A 24,029-nucleotide genomic window follows, 5' to 3' on the forward strand; every position below is an offset into this window, starting at 1 on the left:
AAAGATAGCGATCAGACAAAGGCTTCCTGTAGATAGAAAGAGTTGATTGAAACAAATCTGGCAACATCTAAAGTGTTACCTAACCCATGTAAAGTAACAGGAGATTATCTGTCAGAGACAGACAGGAAGAGAGAAAGCATGCACAACACCCCCTTTCCACTTTAAAGAAACTATGCTATCTCTGACTGCATCTGTGTGGAGAGAGTTGGCTCTTTAGCCTGGAGGCTACACTCAGAAGGTTCATCTGAAGTTACAGGGTTATTATCTTTCCATCAGGATGCACCTACAGCAATCCCATCACATTTAGTTGCTTCCTCTCAGCTATTGGAATTACCAGGCTGGAGACAACCTGCTGCCACAGCAATAAGGACCATTGTGGAGCACAACAAACTGGGACACCCGTCTCCAAAGTGCATCTCCATTTACTTCAAAAGCTTTTTTAAAATTTTGGTAGAAAATGGTGTACAAAGGGTCAGTTTGAAAAGGAATGTAAAATAAATTCTTGAACTTATCCAGTGGGTTTTAAATTGCACTTATGAGCAATCAGTTACAATTCTTTGCCTCATCTTAGGTTACATTGAGTAACATTGTGAGCCAAATCAGTTTAGCACAGCGACACAGTTGGACTGAGGGCAAAGACCAACTCAAACAGGACCATAATAATGAGGGTCTGCATGGTTATCTCCTGCTGGGAGGGCATACAAATGCACTTAAACTTCATGTCTGTTTTACAGTTTAAACTGGGACTCTTTGGACTCTTTTGTAACCGGACCATCCAAATATTTGCATGTCTAATGGTGAACCCATTGGAAAGACGGAATTTCAGCCAATCATTCTGGTACTCCAGTAGAATAGTTATACAGGATATGTTTGTGTGTGTGTGTGTGTGTATGTGTGTGTGTGTGTGTGTGTGTGTGTGTGTGTGTGTGTGTGTGTGTGTGTGTGTGTGTGTGTGTGTGTGTGTGTGTGTGTGTGCAAGACAGAGAGAGACAGATAGATTGATTGATAGATTGAGAGAGACCAAGAGAGATAGAGAGAGACAGTGTGGCAGAAACGTTATCTGTGCAACAGCACCCTCTGCTGACCATATATAGAAATCCAAAGCACACTGCAGCACAAAAATAGACATAAACCACTTGATTCCAATTCAAACAAGTTCGGGTCAAACAAAACTGTGTCATTTGGAGATGTGGAACAGTTAAGGTTGTTGGGATATCGCTTCCTTTATGTATTCCGACATTTAGCATTTGGAAATGTTAAAGTGCGCCACTTAACTTCGACCACTATACTACTGTAACGACTGTAGTTTCAGGATTCAGATCATTTTGTTCTATGGCAGTAGAGTCTCTATTACGCCTCAAGAAAAGGCTAGTTCCCTGACCGGGAATCGAACCCGGGCCGCGGCGGTGAGAGCGCCGAATCCTAACCACTAGACCACCAGGGAGACTGTTTCATTTCGAAAAATCCTACTACTATATAGACAACTACACGCAGAACTTCTACTAAAGTACTTCTACATTGTTGAGGAATGTACAACGTTAGCTCACTAATTATACACTTAGTGAGATGTATCTAACTCACTGGGGTCTGCCGACTCGTTCGGGACTGTAACATTTGGGAAACACAGCACAGAAAACCACAGAAGACCGACATTTGGCTCTCGGTAAACTATACAGGTTAATTTACATAGGATATTCAGTCTATACTGCCTCTACTGGCCGGTACCATGCATGCATCATGCTGTTGTAACGTTAGCTCATTTGTGTCAGTTACGCCCCCCGTATGTCATAATGAACTGCCTGAACAAAAATCCAAATGACCGCAAACATCGTAATTCGGTCGACAGAAAGTGTAATATGTCCCTGTACACCGGCCTTACTCATACTCAAATAAATGTGTGCCAGAATTTGAATCTGCTAACGACGTAACGCGAAATGTGAATATTCCGTTTAACCGGCATTTCACGAAGCTCCTCCTTCTTGGGTCTTGACTTTGGGTCCTTGGTCAACGTGGGAGACGCGAAAATGTGAAGTTGTTTTGAACCTGTGTGGAATTTCTGTCACCGAGACATGGTCGTCATTTTAAGTAGTTTAGCATAACGGCTCTAAGAGTTTCAGTGGAATTTGTCTTACCATGATGCCAGGAGACAACCAGTCCAAAACGGTCGCAGTTGGCGCGGACGCCACGGTTGGAAACTGTCAGAACTGCTGTGTTTTGCACCAGGTCTGATCACCTGATTATGTCCATTTAAAAGTTTCGTGTTTGTACAGTGAACGTAAAGTCTGTGTGTTTGTGACACGCTTCCTGTTTGTTTTTTTGTCTTAGCGGCTAAATGAACGTGTTCGTGGTTATGAATGTACCTGATTTGTTTTTGTTTTGTTTCTTTTCGCCCCCTCCGATTACAGAGCCTGACCGAATATGTGTCGTCATTTCTGGCTCTGAAACAGAAGATAACGGTTTCAGAGTGAGTATTAACTGATGTTGGTTGCCATGGTGACACGTTTCAACATAGAGAAACTTCAGTTGGACACTAGCATTAGTTTGTCAATTGAAAACAAACACAGCATTTTTGATTTCTGCGCAGCTCGGAGCAGGTATCGGTAGTTATTTAGTCAGCAATAATAATCAAGTGACTCAACTGGATAAACACGAGTTAGAACTCTTTTACCATCTGATTTGAATTATTTATTGAATATGGTCACGCAATGATATCAAGGCTATTGAATGATAATTAGCCGTAGGTAGCTAACGTTGCTGCAATCTTAAAGTTTGTCCTTAGTGGTTGGTTATTGTTTTCCTTGATTGGTTCAAAAGCCTTTAAAGATATGAGTAAGATAGTTCATATTTTCTACGTACATTTTCATAATGGCATCACTAAGTAAGTAAACACACTCTGATCATGCTGTTTGTATGTGAGGAAATATTCCTAAAAATATTTTAACACAGCATATTGACTTTATCTTTTGAAAGAAGAGTGAAAATATACTACTAATGTTCGTTAAAGGTCTCAGTTAATTGTTTTTCCCTGTAGATACCTTCATAAGTGCTCTGAGCATGAGTTTAAATAAATACTATTATGCTGAAACATAGTCTAGTGATATTGTATTTAAGTATCACCAACAATATTAGCGCACAGAGGCCTATCAGGATATAGTTGCTTTATGAAAACATAAGGGATCAGAGCATACAGAATACATTCTGATGCATCTTGTAGTGTTGCATGCCACTGGTTTAACACGTGTATGTGCTGTTGACATGTCTCATGCAGTGACACAATCAGGCTTCAACAACAGCTGGAAGAGCTGCAGATCCATTTGGGTACTCTGGAGAAAAAGACAGCGGATTATGAATCTTTGCAAGCCGAACTTGAAGAAAAGAAGGTATACCCTCTCTTCATAGAATCCTATTCAGAGGATATTCCTCCTGGTGGTAATAATGTATCTGTCCCTTAATATTTGTATGAGTTTCATGCTGATATTTAGACTTTGTTTTTTATTTACTTTTTTATAGAGTGCACTTAAGGACTATGGACAGATGTCTGTAGAGATGGAAAAAATGAAGCAGGAGAACTGCAAGACAATGGCAGAGTAAATGCTCATTCCAATAATAATTATGTCACACATGTAATGATAATATTGTTATGGTAAAATGTCAACTATTATGTTTCTTATCCCTTAGGAAAAAGAAGCTTGAGTACCAGCTAAAGGATGTGAAAGGTACATTGCAGTCACATGCTGTAACTTTCAAAGTTGCATTATTTGTAATTAATATTTAGTTTAAAAATGTATTAAATGCACTTCTGATTTTTTTGCTAAACTGTCGTTCACACTTTTAGAACTGATGGAAACACAGTCACTTGAAAGTGCACAGCTGAAGAGGGAAAAGGCCGTAGTAGAAAATGATTTGCTAAAAACACAGGTAAGCAAAAAAAAAAAGTCCTCTAATACACTTGGGTCATTTAGGCTGTTACTGATGCTTTCAGAAACTTCATGTACATCTGCTAAAATGTACATTTGTCTCCTTCCCTCGTCAGACTTCCTTGAGGAAATCTGAGGCACAAGCAAATCAAGTTGAAAAATTGATAGAGGAGAATGCCAAGACAACAAGCATGTAAGAACTTTTACTTGTATTAGAGATGTGATAATGATGTTTAAATTATATATTAATGATTGTCTTTCCCTCTATTAGAATTTCTTTATTTAGTTTTTTATTTAATGAAGTCATGGTCTGTATGTGGGGGGGGGGGGGCATTTTAAACAAAGTATGTTAAATGGCTCTGTCTTTTTCTCATCAACAGAAAGGACAACCTTGCAAATAAAGTGAGACAGCTTGAAGGTTTGTATTTAAAACTGGATTTTACACAGTATTAAAAAAAAAAAAGTATGTTTGGATGAATTTGTGTTTATATGAAAACCGTTGTTCATTGGTTCAGCGACACAAATCACTTTATTTTTTCTTATTTCAGAATCAGTCTCCAAACAGAATCATCAAATATCCCAACTGACCAAAGAGAAGACCCTGCTGGAGAGAAACATTGATGACCTGCAGGTACAGTACTGACATTTATGAAGGGCGAATTGGAGGAAATGTTTTTTTATCTACTATTGAACTGATTCAGAATAAGCTTGTTTGGCAGTTTTTATGAACACCTAACCATGTGAGGAAAAATCCCTTTTACCCAGTGAAGTGAAATGTTAGATCAGAAATGAAATTGTTGTCTTCAGAACAGATTTAAATTTTATTTTCAACTGCAGGTAAGGCTGATGAAACTGGAGAGAGAAAGGAATAAAGGTAAGAAAAATATAAAGTGGAATTTACAAGTACAGTGTTACAATGAATGTTAGACTAGAATGAAAAGGTGCAAACAAAATCTGAATTGTGTCTACGCAGAACATCGGAGCACATCGACTCAAGCAAGAGCACCTGAAGAGCCTAAAGTTGACAAAGGTATGCAGTTGGTTTCACTTGTTATGCATCAAATTAATTTGATGAGCTTATCACATGCATTAACCATTATAGCAGATTCTTGTAATTTTTATTTTTACATCGTATGTGTTTGTGCATCTTTTTCAGAAAAGTTCCGGAATCTGCTGGAGAATTTGTGGGCGTGTGTGGAACCTCAACAGCAGCAGTTAGCAAACCTTTTGCACATACCTGGTGAGGCATCATGAAGCCAGTCAGCTCAGTTGCACCTTTTAATGAAATCTTTTACTTCAGATTTTTAAATTTTGTTTGTATTTCTTTCACCATTTCAGAGTCCAGCTCCAATTCCAAGGAAGTTATGTCCTCTCCACGAAACAGACGCTCTCATCTGACTGACTCACCTCAGTCTGCGTCTCACAGGAGGAGTGAATCCCAAAATTGCCAGATACAGACTAAAGCCACTTATACACAGTTAAAATCCTCTCCTCGTGCACAGAAAACCATCAAGCAACAAGCATCTCCACAGTTAACAAGTAGCAAGAAGCAAACAGACACTCCTACAAAGGGCAAGCGATTATCCAAGCAACACAAAACTGAGGAGTCATCTACCGGCATGGACAGCCCCGACATACCTCTTGAGGAGATAATGAAATTGTTCAAGCCAATTCTTCCATGCATATCACCACTACCAGATTTGGTAAGAATTCAAATATGATGAAAATTGAATGTGTATTAGTGTCAACTATTTGCTCAAGTCACTGTTACAGATTTGGCCTTTTTTTAGTAATTTTAGTAAAGCACAGGTTTTGCTCGCCTGGTTATTGTCATGCCATGGTAGTCAGGAGTTTTCACAAATGACATGCTGGTTTTGTCATTTCTTTCAGGACCCAGGGATGGAGTCTATGGAGACAGAGACTAGGGAAAAGGAAACCCCTTCCAAACCTTCTGCTGACTCTCTTCCTCCCCAACAAGAGGAGTCCTTACTCATCACAACATCAAGCCATTGCCTAAAATCTTCCTCATTGCCAGCAAAGGAAAATGTATCGCCAGTGGTCACAACACAGGGAATGGAACAGAGTTCCAATGAAAGTGACTCCAAAGACTTGAGAAAAAATGAGTTGAGTGTCATTACTGATGCTGATAACAACTTAATGAAGGACAAAGTACACTGTACAGATGGTGAAGAAATGCATCTTCAAAAAGACATGCAGACTGAGAAGGAGCCAGCAACTGTGCAATTAGTATCCACATCATCATCATCATCTTCTTCCACATCAGACATAGCAATTTTGGTTGAGGTTGCCTCATTAAGTGCTGGAGCGCGGGAGCCAAGCTGCAGTGTGCATCCCAGTAGTAGCACCAATGAAGATTCAGAAAAAGTATTGCTGGAACACGCTCAGGGAGAGGCGAGCAAAGATCAGTCGGCAAGTATTGCAACAACAGATGTAGACACAACCTCTGGTGATGTAACTGGTGCCAAAATAATCACCCCTGATGGAGGAGAATCACCCAGAACAAGTCATAACACTGAAGTCGCTGAAGATGCATCAGATGTGCAGCCAGTTACTTCCTCAAAACTCACTGGCTCTATACAGGACAGCGAGGTTACAAATAATGAAAATGGCTCAGAACAAGGAAAAACTAACCAGGACTCAAGTGGTTTAGAACTGGGAAGTCATGATGCCGCAGACTTGAGGCCCCAGGAGAAGGAAGGGTCTCTTGTTGAGGACTCGGAAATATCTGCCTGTTTGTCAAGCAGTGACAACATCAGTAGTATCTCCGATAAGAAACTTGAAGAGAGAAATGAAAATGATGCATCCATAAATGCTGTCAGGGAGGAAAATGAGAATGAAGCACAAAGAACTGATGCAGTCAATGTAACCGCTCCTCCCTCAGATTCAAATGGTGGCATCAGACCTCCATCACCTCATAAATCTCCAGTGTTGAGGAAGGATGATGTGCATGAGGCCCATGCTGACCAGGATTCTGGTCATGTAAATGATGAGACATCTTTAATAAAGGATGTTCACACAGAGACATTGAGCAGTGAAATAATAGCTGATCATGGGCCTTCTCCTTCTGACACAAAGACTGTTAACTGTGAATCTTTGGAAGAAAACGTACATTCTCTATGCAGGCAGTTGAGTCCATCATGTTTGTTACCCACTGTCAACCTGCAGGCTTTGGAAATTCACCCAAACCCAGAAAAAGTTGACATAAACGGTGAACACCTTTCAACAAACCAAAAAACTCCACAGCCTGTTCACACTTTAGAAGAAGATAGTGTTGTAGAAAAGGCTATTTTCAAAGAGTTGCCTCAGGACAAAATAGATACAAGTGACAAGACAGTGAACAAAACTTCTGTTGGACAAACTGTTAGTCATACCACCTCGTTAAAACAGAGCGCTGCTACCACAAATGGACAAGATAAATGTTTGGAGTCATTTACGGAAGGGCTTGAAAAACAAAGCCATATGATCAAAGAAGGAGTCTCCCAAGCTGGCCCAGTGGCATCTGCAGAAACAGCTAAACCATCAGATTCCATAGGCCAACTTCGATCTGAAATGGGCCCTCCACTCCCTCCTCTCCTAACCCCTCTGAGCACACCTCCAAAGCAGGGCAAAACGATCAATCCAAGGCAGGCTATTGGGAAGCTTTTATTTCCCTCTCCCATGGACAGATTGGCTTCTCCTACCACTCCTGTCCAGACCCACTCAACACCCAACAGTCAGCAAGTGAGTTCCTCAACCCTCAACAGTCCACTCCCTCCAAGCGGAGTCCCCTCATCACCCCTTCAGTTCGGCTCTGCCACCCCGAAACACGCCGTGCCGGTCCCAGGTCGCCTGCCTCTGACAGCAATAAATTCCTCCCCTTCCTCTGCCTCCAGTCCGTCTCAGGAAAACTCCATGAGGATACTTGACACCATGTACCCAGAGCTTTCTGCCCGCGCCCGAACTCTGAGCATTCTCAGAGGAAACGTCAGTCTCAGCATTTGTTCTTCAGAGAGCGGGACATTAACTACAGCAACCGACAGCCAGATGTCCGGTTTTAAAACTATCAATTCCGCTTCAACGGCCTTCACCAAGACTGAGACGAGAGGAGAAAAAAGACATGCCGTCAATTTGCCTCAACTGAAAAACAGCAAATGTCTCAGGCTGGATAACTGCTCTCCTGTTGTCAGCCGCAAGCAGGTGCCTTCCTCCTCTTCAAACAGCGGAGATGAGACCGCCTCACCCCAGACTTTGAGGCTCGGACTGCTCAAAAATGAGACAACTTGTCCATCCATGGAAGGTGGAGAACCCACAGAGCAAAATATAATAGTCAGCTTTTTAAAGAAAATTGAAAACCAGGTCTTTGATCTGTTGCCTGTGATCCAGAGCCACCTGTATGTCGGGAACCTGCCCAAAAAGCCTGTCTTAAGAGATGAGGAGAAGGAGGTCATCTCTGAGATTTGTCAAAGCAGTGTGGTTAGTATGCTGGTTTATTGTATTTAATTCACCATCTGTCTTTATTAGAACACTGTGTAATGGTTTTTTTTCAGTATGAGTAACTGCTCATAATAGTAACACTCAGCATCTTCTTGTACCTACTGTATAAAACTACAAAACAATTGGATTCTTATCCTGTGCAATCAGTACTACAGATTTTTATATACACCCGATTTCTCGTGACATTATTTACATCTGCATAAGTGAATCAAACTGAAGGAGTGAAATATCTTAAGCTCTATACATGTTTGTCATGAACATATCCCATTATTAAGAGGAATGGAACTGTAAGACATTGGTTGCTAGCTTAAACAAAACTCCTTTGCTACTGATTTCCATTTATTCTTATTTAATTATAATAGTAAGGATCATTTTAATATTCACCTGCAATCGAAATTTCTGGAAAATGTTCATGCCATGTGTTTCCTAGATGCGTTATCTCTAGATCTCAAAGAGAAAAAAGATCTATTAGGAAAATAACATTCATCAGGCTTACGCTGTATTGCAACAACACTTTACTAGTTAAAAAAATGTATTCTCATTGACAGACTTTGCGCATTTCCATTAGTACTTTGGTTGTTGCAAAAGTGAACGCAATACCCCTCTGTGTTAACAGAGGTCAGCACAGGAAGTAGGTTCAGGAGGAAGTACAGATGTGAATGTAACCTCAGTGGTTCAAATATAGCAAGCAAGTGTTTCATGCGTGGCCTCATGACAAAAAAAGAATATATGTAAACAAATCACTTGGCTCGTGTTTTGTTTTCAAAAGGCTGTGTCCATGTGAACTGAAATTCTGTGCATGTTTTCTGTCTTTTCTCTCCAGATCAAGGCAGATGATATGACTTTGGCCATCCTGAACAAGCTAAAAGCAGAGAAAAGAGACCTCAGCCAAAACTACATGCAGGCCCTCTGTAGAGTCTACACAGGGATCTGTCGACAGAACAAAGACTGGGAGAAGGCTCATGTCCTGGCTTACAGCATTCTTGCAGAAGGTTAGCAATGAACATCATACTGTATTTCTTAAAGCCCTCACACACCCTGTTTTAATTTATTGTGGCTAATTAAGCCCTTTCTCTTAAATGTGTGGACTGTGTTTAGTGCACCTAGAAGCACAACGTATTAGTTTTTTTCATCAGTTTGATTAATGCCTTTTCTTTTCTATTGTGTCCCTATTCCCGCCACAGATTTCCCAGATTGTGCTAAACTGATTTTGTTTATGGTGACAACATGGCCCACTGTGCTCTCCAGCAGAAGTTCTCTGTGCCAGGCAGTACATGCTGCTACCAAACAGAAAGCTCAGGAAGATCTCTTCAGCTGCCTTTCAGCATTCCTCGGTTGGGAGAAGGTGAAGTATTTTTTAGAGTTAGAGCTTCTGCCTTTATCATGTTTATATTATTTTACTGATATCAAACTTGTTGGAACATCTGTTTTCTGATCTTACCTTAAATTTCAATGTCTTTGTTTATATATTGTATAACTATATTTCCACATTTAAGCTGTGCAGTTACACATTGTTGTGAAAACCTGGGCATTTTATTGATTTCTGTGGAATTTTAGATACTAACAAGGGTTTTTGTTTTTACTGAGCAGTATCTAACCTGTGTGACCTTAGTTTAGAGTCAGTTCATTATCACATAATCTCTTCTTGTCTGTTTTTCCTGTTGTGTCATCTCAGACTAAGTAGAGTGCACCCTCTAAAATGTAATCTCCCTGTATCTTGGCAGAACCCTCCCTGTGACATCGACCAGCTGATCTCCAGAACAATGTCTAAGATCCGGTCAGGGTCAGGGCTGTCTTTCACAAAACACAGTCGGTATGGGGATGACCTTGGGACTGAAGCTTGGGAACATGTCTTCACACTGCACCTCCTCTGTACACAAAAGACATGGAAGTGGACCTATGAAAATTTGCTAGGGTATGTTATGTTTTCTGACCTCAGCCATAAGTTCTTAATGACTCAAAATTTTGTAACCCGTTTTTTTTTTTAATGCTATTTTTAAAGCAAGCATCCTGTGAACCTGTGCTAATTTTTTGCCCTGACAGCAAAGAGTTGTGGCCATTAATGAACACATGGGTGACGCAGTCAAGAGACCAACAAGCCCCTGTCTCTGATGTGACTGTCGCCACCGTCCTCCGGCTCATAGGTCAGTTGTTTTATTTATTTACTTGGGTGTCAACCATAACTTGACTAATATGAAATTAAATAATCACCAGAGGACAGTTGAGCATGTCATTGTCTTTCCTGTTTTCAAATAGGACGTCTTGGTCAACTGGGAATCAAAGAGAGGTGTTTTTCCTCTGTGGTAACTGTTGCCAACGTCATCAACACATTCGGTAGACACGGACAGAGTGAAGGTATGAAACATGAGAAACCACAGTGAATACGCAAAGATTCTGTTTCGCTGTAACTGATACACAGCCTCTATTGTGTGCTTAAAGCGCTGCCAATTTCCCCCACACATGCCTGTTAGTTTGTTTCAAAGCACAAATCTGATATTTATCTTTTTCATATGTGGGCGCACAAGTGCTTGCTTCTCTGTAAAAAAACATATTCCAATACTTCTTTGTTGGCATGTTAATTTCCGTGTTGCCCTCATTGTGCCAGATGCACTGAATGATGATTATCCTAGTGTATTGAAAGAAACAATGCCAGCCAGCAAGTGGATGTTCTTTATGACTAAGAATTCTAATCTTACCATGTCTTTCCTCTCCAGGAGTGCCATGGGAGGTCCAGTTAGCAGCCGTGTACTGCATCTATGAACTGTCTCCCTGCAACCCCAAACAAGCACTGAACGCACTTGCAGGGTGGAGAGAAGAAACGTCTCAGAGCGTCCCATCTGCTGTCACCAGCTGCATTAACCAGTTAGCTTCTGTCTGCAGACAGGTCAAGAGCTGAGAGAGACGCACATGCCGTACACATACATATGGACGTCAAGATTCCGGTCTGTAGCTGTTTTAAAGACTAAATGAATGTCACTGTAAATGTAAATGTAAATCTACCTAAAAATTCATATTGTATACAAGCTGTTTACCATTTGGCCATAATTTGAGAACACTGATGGGTCAAAGACAGTTTCAGACTCCTTAAACTGTTGCCTTTTTGTTTTTCATGTGCACTTCTACTCTATATTGAACATGTAAATGTCATGTATGTTCATTCTAATTTGTATCAAATGTTTCTTCAGTTTTTATTCTTTAAGGCATGAGAATTTGGTCTCCTAAAAGTTTTAACTGTCCACACCCTGTAATAAATATCCTGACCCACTGCCATTATGCTGTACTCAGGTAATGCTCTAAAATATTGTAAAACATGTACATGTGTGTTCTGGTTTAGCTGTGGTGCTGATGTAAATGTTACCTTATTCACTTTTTGTACATATGAGTTGTCCGTGTTTGCAAAATAAGAATGCCACAGTAAATGTTTGTACAGTTTGAGTTTCAGAGGTTATTTAATTTTTCAAATTAAAAATTATACATATTGAACCAAATCATGGCTGTTTTGGTGCAGTCTCTCCTCATCTGCCTCAATGCAATATATTATATAGCCATGAAATTGCCAGTCTGGGGTTAAGAACTGAATATACAGACCTAATATGCATCTGTCAGCTCCATGAGAATCAGGCATTCAAATTCTGACAAAATACAACGCTGTTTAGTGGTAGGTGTTTGAACATTAGACCTCCGTGTTATTCACCACAAGATTAATATAACCACATTAAATATTAGTGATAGAGTCCGCGGCAATAAGATCCAACTAAATTACTACTACAATCACGTTTCACCCTGCCAAGTCGGACCAGTGTCAAGAAGTCAAACACACAAGAGCTTCTGTATCCGGCTTAGCCTTCAAAGTAAAAGCCAACACTTGTTCATGCCAACAGAAAACATTTAAAGATGACATCACCAAAAAGCAGTAAATGTACTAACACAGCAACATAAAAATACTCCATTACAAGAACAAGTGCTGCATGAAAAATCCGACTTAAACAAAGGTACATAAGTATTATCAGCTTGATGTAGTTAAAGTATTGCAGTAAAAGTAATGGTTTGGTCCCTCTGATATATTATTATATATGACATCATTAGATTATTAATACTGAAGCATCAGTGTGTAGGCAGCATGTTACTGTTGTAGCTGCTGGAGGTCGAACTAGTTTGAACTACTTTATATAGTTAGCTAGTTTAGTGAGATGATTAATGGGAGAGAAAAGAGGAAAAAACAAAGTTCTGATGCGCAAATCTGTTTTCAGTTTTTGGACCTTTATTTCCAATCTTTGATTTTGGTGAAATATTGGATTATTTGAACATTTACTGAAATAAAACCATGTGAGAAGTTTAGAGGAAAAATCACTATTTGGTGGAGCTGTTACCAACTCATATCTGAAATGTGACCCCAAACTACACACTGCTTTTTGTAAGACCTCAAAAGCAAAAAAGGTTTGAAACCACTGATTTCATCTCTAACAATGTGTTGTATTTTAAAAGCTTGTTATATTATCCATTGTGTCAAATCTCCATCTAAAGAATAACTAAAGCTGTCAAATAAATGTAGTGGAGTAGAGAGTACAATATTTCCCTCTGAAATGTAGTGGAGTGAAATCATAAAGCAGCAGAAAATGAAAATACTCAAGTAAAGTATAAGTACATCAAAACTGTACTTCAGTACAGTACTTGAGTATATGTACTTAGTTACTTTCCACCACTGCTGAAAAGTGAAATTATATATATATAATAAAAACAATCCATATAATCAATTATCAATCAGTCCCTTTACGGATTATTTTTGAAATATGTTTTAGTTTTTTATACAGATATGTGTACTACTTATACAGTACTCAATCTAAAATGTCACATTTTTAGTATCTTATCTTTAGTGAGAAAAGGTTCGTGTAAAAATGCAATGCAGATACAGGAGACAATATGTAACGTAGTCCTTGTTGTGCGTAACGTCCGGTGCGTGCATCGTGCAGTTAACTTGACGCACCTCCGTCCTGAGGGGTGTGTTCAAAGATTTAAATCCCTCGCACATGCGCAGATGCTGCTCCGTGCTGCTGGGTGCGCCATATTGGCTGGCTTACATGGGGAGTACATCTATGGAGTGGAGCTGTGCAAATCGCTTGTAAAACCTAACCACTTTCCGAGCATGAAGCAATTCGAGGACAACAAGTAAAACAGCGCGGTAGGATTTATTTGTTTCCTTGAGTGCAAAGTGTTTTAACTTGTCAGTTAGCTCGTTATTTTCCTGTGGAGAGGCTCTCGGTAAAGTCGAGTCCAATGGATCCCAGGACCGCTTGGATCCAGCCGGAGCAGAAGGGACCTGCAAATTCCCTGTGGATGCACATTTGGGAAACCTCTCAGGGATTTGGAGCAAACTCCGGCATCGACAACCTTCACCACCAAGGCAACTTTACGACGCAAAACGCAAACTCCAAGGACTCAAACGGCGAGTGTTGCAGAAACGTAGCGCCGCCGCCGGGGGTTGTGTTCGGGAAGCTGCCGGAGCGAGACGGCGGCGGAGACAGGGGGAGTGTCCGGAGGAAGGGCTCGTTGTCGCCGTCCTCCTCCTCTCTGGACTCGGAGGCCGAGAGCTCCTCGCCTTCCGGCTCCTCTCTGCAGATCGACAATTTGAACGTCGCAGAAGAGGCCAGCCGGTTCCTACACTACGGCGAGCATGAGTTGAACGAGAACAATCTTAGACAGAAACACCCCCCTCCGCCGTTTCACACTGTTCAGCAGCAACACTGTCGCAGCATGCAACAATCTGGCGGCCACACCCCCAGTGGGATGAAAAATCAGCGTGGGAACAAGCACCACCATTATCAGTCACATTCATCCGGCCGCAGAAGGCATCTGAACAGAGCCAACACTTTCCATGGCATCAACCCGGCCCTGTCCTACGGCTGCAACGGACACTATGTAGACTCCTCCTGCAGTCTGTGGAAAACCAGGCGATACAGCCCGGGTATAAATGGGTAAGGAGATATAAGGAGATTTTTTTTTTTTTTTTTTTTTGACAGTCATGTAAGGCTCCTCAAAGTGTGTTTCTTTAAGGAATTCCAGGTGGTCACCCAAGAAAGAGTGCTTTATGTGCAGTATTTCAGTCATTGTTATCTTAGGGCCCTTACATTTACATTGTGTGTCTCTGCACGGTATCATATAAATGTGCATCTAGTTTTTAACAAATCCCATCCAACAGATAAAACTGCATGAACCCTTCGACAAAACCCTTGAATGTAATCTGTGTGTATAACTCATAGTCAGATGTTTAACACTACTAAGTTAATGTCTTAACTTTTCATGAAACTTATTTAATGCACAAAACTATTCTGACACATTTCTTTCCTGCACTTTAAATACTGTAGTTTACTTTAGTGTTTGTGTGACATGGAGTTCAGGCTTCAGTAGGCCCATTTCTAATACCATATAGTCCTATATAATCCTCCATCCTCAGTCCATGATCCCAGGTGTCCTTTTTTCCCCTCTGTCAGTCTTCATGAAGAGATAGTGGACTTTTTCAACTTCATGTCACCACGACCAGAGGAGGAGGCCATGAGAAGAGATGTTGTGAACCGAATAGAAAATGTCATCAAGGACTTGTGGCCCACAGCACGGGTGAGTGTTAGTAGGAAAGCTGTGTGCCCGTGCCCAGACTCGGAGAAGTAACTCAAACTATGGTTCCTGCCTGTGGGAGCCGCCATCAGATTTAGCCAATCAGGTTGCCTCAGTATATCTATAGTACTGCACTTGCAACATGAAACCATTGTATGTAAGGCAGTTTTAGAATTAGGTTTTTTTTTTTTCTGACAGCTTCTCATGCAGGTTCCTGCTGTAGTATTGGAAATCTCAAAATCTCCTTTGAATAAAGCTTAGTTTTTCTTTGAGCAAGTATAGCTTTCCAAAAGACTTTTAACATGATGAAACTGAAACAGTTAAACAGACTGGTACACTGTCATTTGCTTTTTTTTAACTTATACATTTTATAAATCCTTCAGTATGTTGTTCTCCTCTGTCTGTAAACACACTGAGCCACTACTGTGTATATATCCACTCAAAACCAACAGTCCCAGCAGTTTAAAAATACAGTTTTGCTTGTGCTACCTGGTGTGTATCAGACCTTTTAACCCCTCAGTAACCACAGTGGACCAATAGTGTAAGTGACCTGCTTCTACTGCCTCAGCCCCTACCCATGACTTACACTTTCACCAGAATGCATTTTTTACTGTAGGATTTGTCAGTAAGTTTTACTAACTATTAGCATATTCTAATTGATGAACTGGTTTTATCATTGTGTAACTTTGGTTTTTAATATGACATTTTATTCATCGTGTTGGCTTTTGTTTATTGCTTTTGTAAATGACTTTAAAAAGCTGTTATGCGCGGTGTAAATCAATGTTATTGTCTTATATACTCTGCAGCCTGTGTGTCTGGAGGTTTACTGCACTTACATATCCTGTTTGGCCATGTTGTAGGCAGTCGGCAGTCTCATTATTCATGTCACTTGCATTCCCAAAGTAACTTTATTAGTGAATTTCCATTGTATACTGCCAGCAGAATGTTAGACGTACTGAGTGTACTTTGGAATAAATTTTCTGTTTAACATTATAACCATTTTCTGATTAACATTATAAACATTTTGATATAATCCGGGCCCATAGAAATCCCACTGGGCCTCGCTAAGAATTTTTTTTCTAAAGACCATTTTGTGTTTCTCTTCCAAGCTGTGGCAGACTACAAATATTTAATTTTTGTAGCGGTGGCCTACAGAGAATAAGGTTCCACACTAGTAAAGTGAACATAAGACTGCGTCAGTAATAATTTCTGACTAAATAAAGAAAAATACTTGTAGAAACAGTGCCCAAATGCGAGCTGCTTTTGGCATTATACTAACCACAAGTACAATTTTAGACGTATTTATTCAAAATAAATATCTTATCATGCAAGTCCCATTTTTATGTACAGCGCATACACTTGCATAAAAGCATGAAAATAATGCGTTTAGCTGCTTTATTCTATCCTGACTTGTTGCTTTATGAGCAAACACAGACACACACCAGGCAGTACGAGCAGTGACACTATATTTTTCTTGAATCTTATTTTTTATTGCTATTTTAATCAAAAATGTGAATAAGAAGTGAAACAAATGAAAAAAAATAGTTAAGCTAAACTGCTCTTAAAGCCATTTAAGAGTCCACACTGCCTACACACATTAAGGTCATTCACCCATGAGCTATCAGATTGGGTTATATGATACTTCACAACTTGAATCAGATGGGGTTTTTTTAACTAATTTGTGTTGTTGTCTATAGGTGGAGATATTTGGCAGCTTCAGCACAGGACTCTATCTTCCAACAAGGTAACTTTAGTTTTTATGCCTTTCTTGTACAGTCTAGACCTTCTTTAAAAAGTCTTTTTTTAAATGTCTCACCACGCTAGTTTTTAGGAAGTGGGAGGCTATTTTTGAGAGGGTATATTTATGTTATTTTTTTTTCAGAGAGCTACAGTTATATGCTACTTTACAGTATTGAGAGTTTCTGTTCAGTAGCATAACTACAACCGCATTGCTGGAAATGTAGGTTTTCACTCCTTTTTTTAAATTTTTATTTTTGTCATAAGTTTTTATGGTGTTTATTATAGAGTATGTTTCTGAGGGACTTGTTCTCATGAGGGGTTATAGATCTTAACTATATATGGGAAAAATATAACATTTCAACATATTTGATACGCAAATAAACAATAGTAATTACATGCTTTTCAACAAATGAATGTTGGTTTTATCAACAATAGCTTGGAGTGGGGGAAAAGGCAGTAGTCATGATTTTTTTTTTCTTCCCCACTTTCTCTCCTGACATTGCACCACTGAATTCGTTTAAAACTCACTCATCACTCACTCACTGATCAACAACGTATGAATTATGGATTAGGAGCAGATCTTTTGGAGTAACTTGTGAATCAAGAGGTGATCAGGAACATTTTGGTTCAGTTGAGGAAGAAAAAAAAATGTTGCTACGCTGCAAACTACAGTTATAGTTACAATTCTTCATTGTTTTGATCTGTTGTTCCTCTAAAAGTCTTCATCTGTCAATTTGTCACTATGTGCTTGCATAAACTCTTCCCCCCAAATCTTCGTGTCACTGCCTCCCAGTATACTCACAGATCTGTTATAAAACAGGATTGTGTACTTTCCCAAGACCCTGAATCGATTTGACACAAAAAATGAGGCCATAATGTAGGGTTATTGGTGAGCTGTGTGTCAGTACATGCTGTTATTTACTCTGTGTGTTGACAGAATCCTTGAGATGGACCAATAAACTTTCCTGAGGCATAAAAAAATATACTCTGTGTTTTTGTTCCTAGTGACATTGACCTGGTGGTGTTTGGAAAGTGGGACCATCCCCCACTGCAGGAACTGGAACAAGCCCTAAAGAGACACAATGTGTCTGGCCCATATCCCATCAAGGTCCTCGACAAAGCTACAGTAAGTCAGCAGTAGCTGAGAGTCTTTTTACTTTTGTGATCCGCACAGTTAAGTTAACAACTAATATTAGGTTTTAAACACTAACTTAATAAAATACCTGTCTGTTGGTTCATCATGAATACCTTTTGGATTGATTCCAGTTTGACTCTTTGTCCTCAGGTGCCAATCATCAAGCTTACCGATCATGAAACAGAGGTGAAAGTGGACATAAGCTTCAATGTAGAGACTGCTGTCAAAGCAGCACAGTTCATCAAGAGCTACCTTAAGGTAAGCACTCAATACTTGCCTTCTTAAATGGACAACACAAATGTGGCCCTTTTTTTGGTTGTCTCTGAATGTTTTGTCTTCCTGTCTTGTAGAAATACACTGTTCTGCCACCCCTGATCTTCGTTCTGAAGCAGTTCCTACTCCAGAGGGATCTGAATGAAGTCTTCACTGGAGGCATCAGCTCTTATAGCCTCATATTAATGGCCATCAGCTTTCTGCAGGTACATGCGTATGCATGATCATTATCATAGCAATCAACTCGAGAGTGTGCAAACACATCTACAATCATTCCTTTCTTGTCTATTCAAGATGCTATAAATGTCATTTCATACATTTTTGTCAAATCAGCAGCAGTTTTCCACTAAACTAAAAAGCTCTCCACTTTGACATTCTTACACACTCTTACCTAAAAGTTGTTGTTTGTGCAAAACATAAGAGGGACTATGATGTCCATAATCTTGTAAATCTGATTATGGATTTTGTGCTGGTCTTGATAAGTGAATGCAGAATTATGTTAATGAATAAATTTAAATAATATAAATTTTATAGAGCAGTATAAATCAGTCTTCATATAACTCTTCAGTCTCTGAATAAATGATAATTAATGTCAAATACCTACTGGTGTATCCAACACTGTTAAAGGTCAGTGAGTTCAGTGGTATAATATTAGAATGTGAGTAATTATGGAGTGCACATAGAAGCAGATCTGCCTGTAGGTAAAAGTGTAGCTAATGAGTTCTCCCTGGTCTGCCGATCATAGTTACACCCTCGCATCGACACACGACGTGCCAACATCAACCTGGGCATCCTACTGATTGAGTTCTTTGAGCTGTATGGCCGTGATTTCAACTACATGAAGACCGGCATCCTGGTGAAGGATGGAGGAGCCTACTTGTCCAAGGAGGAAATGCTCAAAGCCATGGGCAATGGGAACAGGCCCTCCATGCTCTGCATAGAGGATCCAATTCAGCCAGGTCAGACTGGTATTTGAATTGATAAGTGAATGGAGAGATTAATCCATAACCTTCTCACTTCATCGCCTTTTTTATTTGTACTCTTTATGAGTGAAGTCTTGGTGATTTTAATCCTACTTAAAACAGATTTCAGATGGTGTTCATATCCAGATTGTAGCAAAATCCAACAGTGTACACTAGTGTGTAATCTCCGTATGTTGTTTTTCACTTGGTGATCTCCACAGGGAACGATGTGGGCAGGAGTTCATATGGTGTCCTGAAAGTCAAGCAGGTGTTTGACTTCGCCTACATGGTGCTGAGTCATGGTGTGTCTCCTCTAGCACGTGCTTACCCCAACAAAGAATATGACAGGTTGGTATCTTGCTGCTGTTTTCCGCAACTAATTATAGCACAACACAAGTGTAAAATTGTACACATTTGTGGAGGCAATTTGAGCTTACTCCTTGTTTGTCCTGAAGGAATTATGTACAATGCCTACCTCTCTGTGTTGCAGTACTTTAGGACGCATCATCAAGGTTAGCCCCGAGGTGTTGGCCTACAGGGACTGGACAATCAGGAAATGGGGAGCCAAGCAGTACGCCAAGCTGGAGAACCATGGTAATGTCATTATGCATATTGTGTGTTTAGTGTATGAGAGACATTTTAATTTGACTTCTGTGGGGATATCTTGATTTTTTTTTTTTTTTTTTTTTTTTTTTTTTTTAAATGTTTTGCCTGTGATCCAAAACATTAAAGTATCTGCCAATACAAACTCCTAATCTGATATTTATTTTTTAGCTTCTTAAAACACTAAATCAGTGCTCACATAGCCTTAAATAGGCCTAAAAATATTGTTTGCACTTAGAACAGAGTTGTATGTTGTGATGGTTCCAGAAAAGTGACAAAAGGATTTTCCATCTTTTTTAAAGAATCAATTCAGAAGTCAATTCAAACCTTTTTCTCATTCTGTTTGGTTCTAGATGTAGAGTCCTGTGAGCAGGACCTTGCAAGGCTGATGCTGGTTTCTGTGGAGGATCAGAGAGACACTTCCTCCCCCCTCAGTGCTGACTCCCCCTCACCTTCTCCAGTCTTCCTCGGCAGCCCTCAACACCATTCATCATCATCCTCTCCATGCTCACTCTCCTCCTCCTCCTCCGGAAGTGACATAGTAAGGCCAAAGGATGTTTTTTCTATTCAGATATTGACTAGATCAGGGAATCATTGTTTCACTACAACTAGTGTAACGACATGGTCTCGGATCACTACCTGTGCAATGAATTTGTTTTCATGCATTCACAAAGATCACTCAGAATAATGTGATCATATCAACTGTGATACCCTCTGCCATTATTTGTCTATTTATTTTTTTCCATTCTGTGCAACTTTGTTAATCTGTGTGTATGTCTGTTTTGTTTTTTTGTTTTTTTTCCAGGAGTCTGATTCTCCCCCAAGCAGTAATGGTGCAATCCCTCTACACCCCTTTACCCTGGCCTCAGTCCATGCAATGATGCAGATGGCTACTGACCTTAGGGCCACACATCCAGCAGGCTTTATCCACACCACATCTCAGGTCGGTTTAATATATTTATTTGTTTTTTCCTTTTTATAGTTTGCAGAGAAACATGAACCTTTTACTAATGTTTCTGCGGTCAGACTGTGTAAAACCCATGAACCCACTACGTTTTTTTATTTTCTGTCCTAAAACTAGATAATGTAATTTAATGTGGGCCTGGAAACTATTTCATTTCTCTTTTTATCCTGAATTTTCAAACAAAAACCTGACAGGGTGGTATAGTTTTTCAACAATGTAAAAAAACTCACTCTTGACAGAATCCTCATTCTATATTCTGCTTCTTTTTTTTTTCTGGGTCCAGATGCCTCTCCCCTCTCTCTCCAATTGCCAGTTCTACCACGAGAATCTGCCTTCCATCAGCGTTGTGCACCGTCAGACATCACAAGCTGTCTCCCAGCACACTAACTCCTCGAGCCCTCTACCCAGTCCCCTCCACCAACTCCACCACCCTCAGGTAGGAGGGCAGCAGAGCCACACGTACGCCATGAGATCTGATTCCCATGGCTCATTTGAGCCACACAGATTTGGCTTCAAGCACAACCAAGGCGGTAGCCTCCGAGGTCAAAATCACTCTCAAGGTAACTTCAGTCCTCAGCGGCGGTTTGTTCCCCAGGGTCACAACACAGCACCGGGTTTCAGGAACCAACAGCAGTACAGCCGTAACACCTGGCGACGCAAAAAGAGGGACAATCTTCCTGCTCTTAACCAGAGTAGATGAAAAACTGAAGCTGTTTTTGAAGGCCTCACTCAGCCCCTCATGCGTCTTCAGTGCCATGAACGATTCATTAAACGTGTTTTTTGTTGGAGATTCTCAGAAACCAACCTTCATCATCCTGGAAGTCCCAAGTCAATTCAAGTCATCTCAAGTTGTTCAAGGTGACGAAAGATCAATCTCTGTTAGCTTTGTGAAAGCACTAAGTGATGCTACAAAACTCTTGCAGGTGAAGAGAGACTGACTGTGATAGGCCTCAAGTCTAAACTGTGCTTATATTGTCACATCAGTCTGATTGTTGTCTGAAGTCCTTCCTCTAATTTGATGCACACCAGCACAGACTTGAGTTGACTTAGGATTCCCGGACTGGCTCTTCTCTCCAGTGTCACTTTCCCACAGCTAAAGACTATAGCTGGTTGGCTGAAGAGCTCGGTCAGGTATTGATTTTTTTTTTTTTTTTTTTTTTTTTTTTCCCCCCCATCTCAGCAAGCAACGTCATGTGCCATAGTACTGAACTGGTTCATCAAACCCTACCTGGTCTCTTTTGAAGTTTTGACTCCTGTCGGGCCTTTTTGATCAGGTTTTACGGCTCATTTGGTCTTCTGGATGCAACTCCATTAGCTACGCTCTTGATTCAGAGCTCTTACAGCTTGAACTATAATCAACCAATTGTACTCTGGACTGAAGCGAAGCACTACCTTTCTACCTATGCAGCGCAACGCTGACTTGATGTTTTTGGTGTGATGGCACAAAACGGACCTTGTCTCAAGTGCTTAAACTGTGATGACTTGTTTGAATGTACCAAGTGTTTATTTTTTTGTGTGTTTATTCTCTATTGTTCTCTTTGTTTTTGTCACTGAGGGATTTTTTTCGTTCACATTGGCACTATTATGTTTTGTACTGTAAACATTGCCACCTTATTTTACGTTTGTTGCATTTATGTGCAATAATTACTTGCTTTTATTTAATTTATTTCACATTTTAGTTTTATTTCAGGGGTTTTCCCCACTATAAGTTAGCTTTTTTTTTTTCTTTTTTTTTTTTTAGACTACATTGACCTGTGCAATAGATGGATTTTTAAGGGCCTTGAAGGAATGTTTGTATGTGTGTGTGTACAGCTTTCCAACTGAAGGGGGAGCTATGGTATAGCAACATGAGAAATGTGCCAAAAATCCCATTATGCCAACATTTTACTCATGTTTAATTTACCATCGCATTATGATCACTTGAAATTTTGCTGACCACCTGTACAAATATTTTTCCACCACTAGTTCTCATTTTAAACATATCACTCTTTTCAATAGTTTTAGTTTAGTTTAGTTAGTTATTTTGGGGTGTATTTTCTTATAGGCTACATTGGAGAAATTCACCCTTTTTGCTTTTTGTCATGTCATTTCAAAAATGGTTGGTGCTACTTATTACCAGCAAAGTGCTTGTTTTCTGCCTTATATCGATGATTCTGTTAAAGCAACAGGTTGACTGCCTTCTTAAACGACCAAATTTTCCCTTTTTCCTGTACGTAGCCAGAGCTTTCTGTATATGTGTCTGAAAGCACTGCCAGTTTTACTTGGCTTTTACTTTTTTTCCATGCCGCTTCCAGGTGTATGCTCCAGGAGTAGACTCCTATTGCAGTTGGTTATTAGCATCATGTCATCATGTCTTTCAGGTTTCTATCCATGTTCTTGGTTCTTGGTGTGAGAGTCCATATCCTTTATTTCTCTTTGATATGTAAAGTCATTATTCCCAAGACAAGGTTTCAAAGCTACATTATTTACGCAGCAATCCATAAGAGGACTTGAGTTTGGGATATCTCACATTTACCATTGCAGGAGTTGAGTAACAAAACCACATGAGTCTACAGTTATTACAAAACCCTGTGGACCAAGATGATGGAGTCAACATCATACTGTTAACGTTATCCCCTTGTTTTCAGCATGACCTTTCATTAAGCTATCTAGAGGATAATTGGTCCATTGTTACTCTTTTGCCACAAACCAAATCCCCAGCTCATATCTGTGCAATTAAGGATGGATTATGTGTAAATGACTGACATATAGATATATTCCTTGTTTTTTTTTAAATCTAAGTTTTTCTATTTTTTTAATAAACATTTTAAAACTCCACTTCTCGATTAGTGTGGTCTCATTTTGTGTGTGTGTGTGTTTGTTCTGTGTTGTGCATACTTGTACTGGCCAATGCATTGTGACTTAAAGATGTGTTAACAATTTTACAAATCTGTCTTAAAACAGTAGTCAGGTGTCCAAATGAACATTGAAATAGGTTTTTCTTACTGGAATCGTTCCTCCTGTTCATGCTGGCCATTAGAAGATCCCTTCATAATGCAAATGTAATGTAAGTGATGGGCCAAACTCCGTAGCAGTCCCTCTGTACCAAAGTGTATTTTAAAGTTTGTCTGAACCTAATACCAGCTGTCCAAAGCAGTCAAACCAAGTAGATATCTTTCAACGTTAGTGTTTTTAGTGCTGAAGTCCCTCTTGTTGTTACTATACTTCCACTGCAAGTCAACAGGGAAACACAGAGAGAGTTGTTTACTAAAAAGACTGTAAATGGGGCAGATATCCAATTGATATGACTAAATCAGACTTTTGAAGCCTCTTCTTATAAGCTTTAGATAAAC

The 24,029-nt window shown here is 39.9% G+C and overlaps 2 protein-coding genes and 1 non-coding gene across 4 annotated transcripts; 2 read left to right on the plus strand and 1 right to left on the minus strand.

Annotated features, from left to right (window-relative positions):
• Nucleotides 1–1,372: 1,372 nt before the first annotated feature.
• On the minus strand, nucleotides 1,373–1,444 carry trnae-cuc (transfer RNA glutamic acid (anticodon CUC)). Its single transcript has one exon. It is a non-coding gene; the product is annotated as a tRNA-Glu (tRNA).
• A 518-nt stretch (nucleotides 1,445–1,962) lies between these two features.
• ice1 (KIAA0947-like (H. sapiens)) lies at nucleotides 1,963–11,899 on the plus strand. Of its 2 annotated transcripts, XM_067602115.1 has the most exons (20): nucleotides 1,963–2,223; nucleotides 2,406–2,464; nucleotides 3,269–3,380; nucleotides 3,511–3,587; nucleotides 3,679–3,716; nucleotides 3,836–3,918; nucleotides 4,034–4,110; nucleotides 4,298–4,335; nucleotides 4,466–4,548; nucleotides 4,755–4,791; nucleotides 4,891–4,947; nucleotides 5,074–5,157; nucleotides 5,256–5,620; nucleotides 5,808–8,390; nucleotides 9,235–9,403; nucleotides 9,596–9,756; nucleotides 10,136–10,326; nucleotides 10,455–10,555; nucleotides 10,668–10,766; nucleotides 11,126–11,899. In XM_067602115.1, the coding sequence occupies exons 1-20, from the start codon at nucleotides 2,134–2,136 to the stop codon at nucleotides 11,305–11,307; spliced, it is 4,686 nt and encodes a 1,561-aa protein (XP_067458216.1). In that variant the 5' UTR covers nucleotides 1,963–2,133; the 3' UTR covers nucleotides 11,308–11,899. The 2 variants fall into 2 exon arrangements, with proteins under 2 accessions (XP_067458216.1, XP_067458217.1); XM_067602116.1 differs by lacking the exons at nucleotides 1,963–2,223; nucleotides 2,406–2,464 and adding an exon at nucleotides 2,482–2,594.
• Nucleotides 11,900–13,474: 1,575 nt separating this feature from the next.
• Nucleotides 13,475–23,514, plus strand: LOC137191756 (terminal nucleotidyltransferase 4B-like). The gene is made up of 12 exons (XM_067602118.1): nucleotides 13,475–14,383; nucleotides 14,900–15,023; nucleotides 16,718–16,764; nucleotides 17,766–17,886; nucleotides 18,046–18,153; nucleotides 18,246–18,374; nucleotides 18,914–19,127; nucleotides 19,352–19,478; nucleotides 19,621–19,724; nucleotides 20,087–20,274; nucleotides 20,539–20,676; nucleotides 20,981–23,514. Exons 1-12 carry the CDS (start codon nucleotides 13,686–13,688, stop codon nucleotides 21,395–21,397), a joined length of 2,415 nt encoding a protein of 804 aa, XP_067458219.1. The 5' UTR covers nucleotides 13,475–13,685; the 3' UTR covers nucleotides 21,398–23,514.
• The last annotated feature ends 515 nt before the right edge of the window (nucleotides 23,515–24,029 follow it).

The sequence above is a fragment of the Thunnus thynnus genome, chromosome 10, assembly GCF_963924715.1.
Source record: "Thunnus thynnus chromosome 10, fThuThy2.1, whole genome shotgun sequence".
NCBI lineage: Eukaryota > Metazoa > Chordata > Actinopteri > Scombriformes > Scombridae > Thunnus > Thunnus thynnus.